At 38.5% G+C, this 3,001-nt stretch overlaps 1 protein-coding gene across 3 annotated transcripts in view; it reads right to left on the bottom strand.

Annotated features, from left to right (window-relative positions):
* LOC105160030 (probable methyltransferase PMT5) overlaps positions 1 to 3,001 on the bottom strand; it is a 6,226-nt gene that overhangs the window by 884 nt on the left and 2,341 nt on the right. The window contains exons 4-8 of one of the 3 annotated variants that reach the window (XM_011077289.2): positions 2,764 to 3,001; positions 1,368 to 1,578; positions 1,067 to 1,221; positions 644 to 958; positions 1 to 10 (exon numbers count right to left, since the gene is read on the bottom strand). The exon at positions 1 to 10 is cut by the window's left edge and continues 127 nt beyond it; the exon at positions 2,764 to 3,001 is cut by the window's right edge and continues 1 nt beyond it. In XM_011077289.2, the coding sequence (XP_011075591.1) occupies positions 1 to 10; positions 644 to 958; positions 1,067 to 1,221; positions 1,368 to 1,578; positions 2,764 to 3,001 (929 nt within the window). Of the gene's footprint in view, positions 11 to 39; positions 959 to 1,066; positions 1,222 to 1,367; positions 1,579 to 2,763 lie in introns of those variants that run through there. The other 2 variants (XM_020693334.1, XM_020693335.1) reach the window with 2 other exon arrangements.

Genomic DNA, 3,001 nt, shown 5'->3' with positions numbered 1-3,001 from the left:
GTACAAAGAACTGTGATTTCAGCACTCCCAGAAAGGAAATGGAATAGTGCTAGACTTGGCAGTTGACTAGATGAGTAAAAGGAAAAGCAAAACATTAAAAACCAAGGATATCACTTTCACGGGGTGGCATAGAGGGAAGAATAGGCATGATTTTTAGCATCTCAAATGTAGAAACTGAACAAGCCATGATCATCCATCATGCTGAACAAACTTCAGTCCAGAATGTGTCTCTGAAGTTATTTTATACATTAACTTCGGGTTTAATGAATCAACAATTTATGAAGGTCAAAAAGATGAATTGAAAGATTCGAAGATACTGGTGTATCATCACAGACAAATTCTGACCTACTAACCCCCCTTTCCCCCCAAAAGGAGAAAAAAGACCAACGATGATGCGAGCTGATGTCTCTGGTCATTTATACCACATCCACGTAGAAAAACCTAGTTAAGAATATGCCCTTTCCAATCTAGAACTTGAGAATCATTGTAAGAAAGGAACACATCATATGCTATGGAACATAATTCAAAAACAAACAATAAGCCTTCAAGAGAAATTGCCAGTACTTGAAAATATTTCTGGAAACAAGAACAGAGGCTTATTTTTACTTCAAAAATACACAGTAAGAAAAGGCCAAATGAGAACTAAAATCATACCAGTCATGCAGGACACCGGCAAAACCTTGATCAAGAATGACTGGAAGGGTATTACGTTCTCCTAGTGGCACAACGTTCATCACCCACACAGACTTCTTAGCTTCCAGTAGAGCAGTATTTAAACCTCCATAATGAGCACTCATGTCCATAACATTTCGAACCATATTGTATGGAGGCATAGGATCTTCATCACCAGGCCTCTTCGGATGGTCAGAAAAAATCAAGGGAGAAAGCAATGACCAATAATTTCTTAAAGTAGATCTCCAGAAGTCCAAGTCTTCAGAGAAATCTTCAGGATTAATTCCTGTTTTCAAATTGAATATAAACTAAGCCATCTGCTTTGCGTGTTAAGATGGCAGGGTCTACACCAATACAGCTAAGCAAAACTTGTAGGACTTTAAAGTTTACATACCATGGATTATAAGCTCTGCAGAACTCAAAGAACCAGAAGACCTGTTCTGAATTGGGATCCAACGCTTGCTGATCGTCCCACTTACACACTGAGCAAGTGGTTTATAGTATGGTAGGCTGTCTTCCCCATCGCAAAGGGGGAAAGTGCCCTGCCTGCTAGAATTAAGAACCAAAAACATTAAAAGAAATTTAGCGGATAATGGTGGAAGTATGATAGTGGGTGGAGAATGTAGTGCAGGAGGGAGAGCAGTTCATGGGTGGGGTTTCAGAGAGAACGATCAGGCATAAGTAACTAGTCTTACCTGGAAACATAGCATCGAGAATCTGTTGTTTTCTGCCAGATGAAAGTCTCCTCTTGCTGCGCCACAAGATTCCAACAAAGTTTCTGAGTGAATTCCTCAAAAGGAGTTGGAATTTTTCCTTTGCTTGCTCGCTGCCTGCTTCTTGGTGATGTTAAAACAAAGTACCCTCCAGGCTTGAGTACCCTGTCAACTTCTATAAGAAACATCCCACCTGACACAGAAACACATCATTAGTCCAATGGAAAGTACAAAACTAATATTATGATTGTCCTGCTTCAGTACTATCTCAGAAACAGCACAGCCCTCACTTCCCTCATCAGTCTGATCTTAACAGCCCAAAAATGTACAGATGAAGGCAGACAAGAGGTTTCCTGTTCTGGGGATGTTATGCTGGAACTTTCTTGTTTAGTGAGTATAGAATAGTTAAGTTTCTTCTTTAGTAGAGTACATAACAACATATAACTTCAGAGAAGAATTTACAAAGACAGTGACTTATGAAAAGACTGGACACCACTGATACAAAAACGATAATTATTATCTCTGTACAAGTTACAAACTAATTCATTTAATGACAAAATTCAACCGACTCTTATTTATTGGAGCGGCCTTGACAAAATATTTTTCATGCCTTCAGTTGAGTATCTTTTATTATAACACAAACTAGATCCTACGGCTATAAAGCATAGCTTAAGCAATAAAGGTGGAGCTGTCATGCAATCAAGAAACACATGATTATTTTTTAACAAAATGTTTTACTTTGTTTGGCATTGGGAAAACACAGAAAAGGCAAAGCAGGAATCCATAGCAGAACAAGTACAGCATTCATGGTGTTTTTCTTTATTGCATTTTAATGAACTTGACTTGATCATTACTTGCAAAAATAAATATCAATTAAGTACTCACAATACAAAAATTCAAACCACCAACCTGACTTCACCTTATCTAGATTCTATAATGTATTGAGTGTAGACTAATGTTTGTGAGGTGAACCACTGTTACATGCAGGCTTACGGTTCCATAATGCGCATTATTATTAAACATGATGTAATGGAGATTATTTGGTTGTGACTGAATAGAACACCCACAGGAATTGTAAACCACATCAACAGTCATTAGAGAGAACTTCAACCACCAAGCTGCAAACTAATACATGATAAGGACATAATTGCACTTAAGGAAATACACATAATTTATGGTTCATCCAACAAATTAAAAGCTACTACTTTTCATCTGGCCACAATAATTGCATAAAACGCCCTCTTCTGTCTTTCCTCCATCTACGTAGAATCACATTAAAACCAAAGAGCTCTCATCTCATGCTAAGCAAAGATTTGCATCAAGAATATCACAACACAAAGGGAAATGACCAAAGTCCTAGACCAACCAACGGACGTACCTTTGTCATCCCAGAAAATGCCGCACTGAGTGCAGTGAACCATGTCATATGATAAGGATGGAACTGGCAATTGTCTTGATATAAAGTTGCCAATGATTGCTGGGAGACCTCTCTCAAGGGCCAGCTGAACTTGGCTACCAGTTGATTCATATGCTGCCATACAAATTGCCATCAGCTTAAGTGAAAGCAAATGCGCGCCAAAGCTACCAAACCCACAGCCAATATCTAATACATTGCG

This window comes from Sesamum indicum, linkage group LG4, assembly GCF_000512975.1.
Source record: "Sesamum indicum cultivar Zhongzhi No. 13 linkage group LG4, S_indicum_v1.0, whole genome shotgun sequence".
NCBI classification, from domain to species: Eukaryota; Viridiplantae; Streptophyta; class Magnoliopsida; order Lamiales; family Pedaliaceae; genus Sesamum; species Sesamum indicum.
Note: the sequence above shows the minus strand (reverse complement) of the source record. Positions and strands in the feature narration are given on the sequence as shown.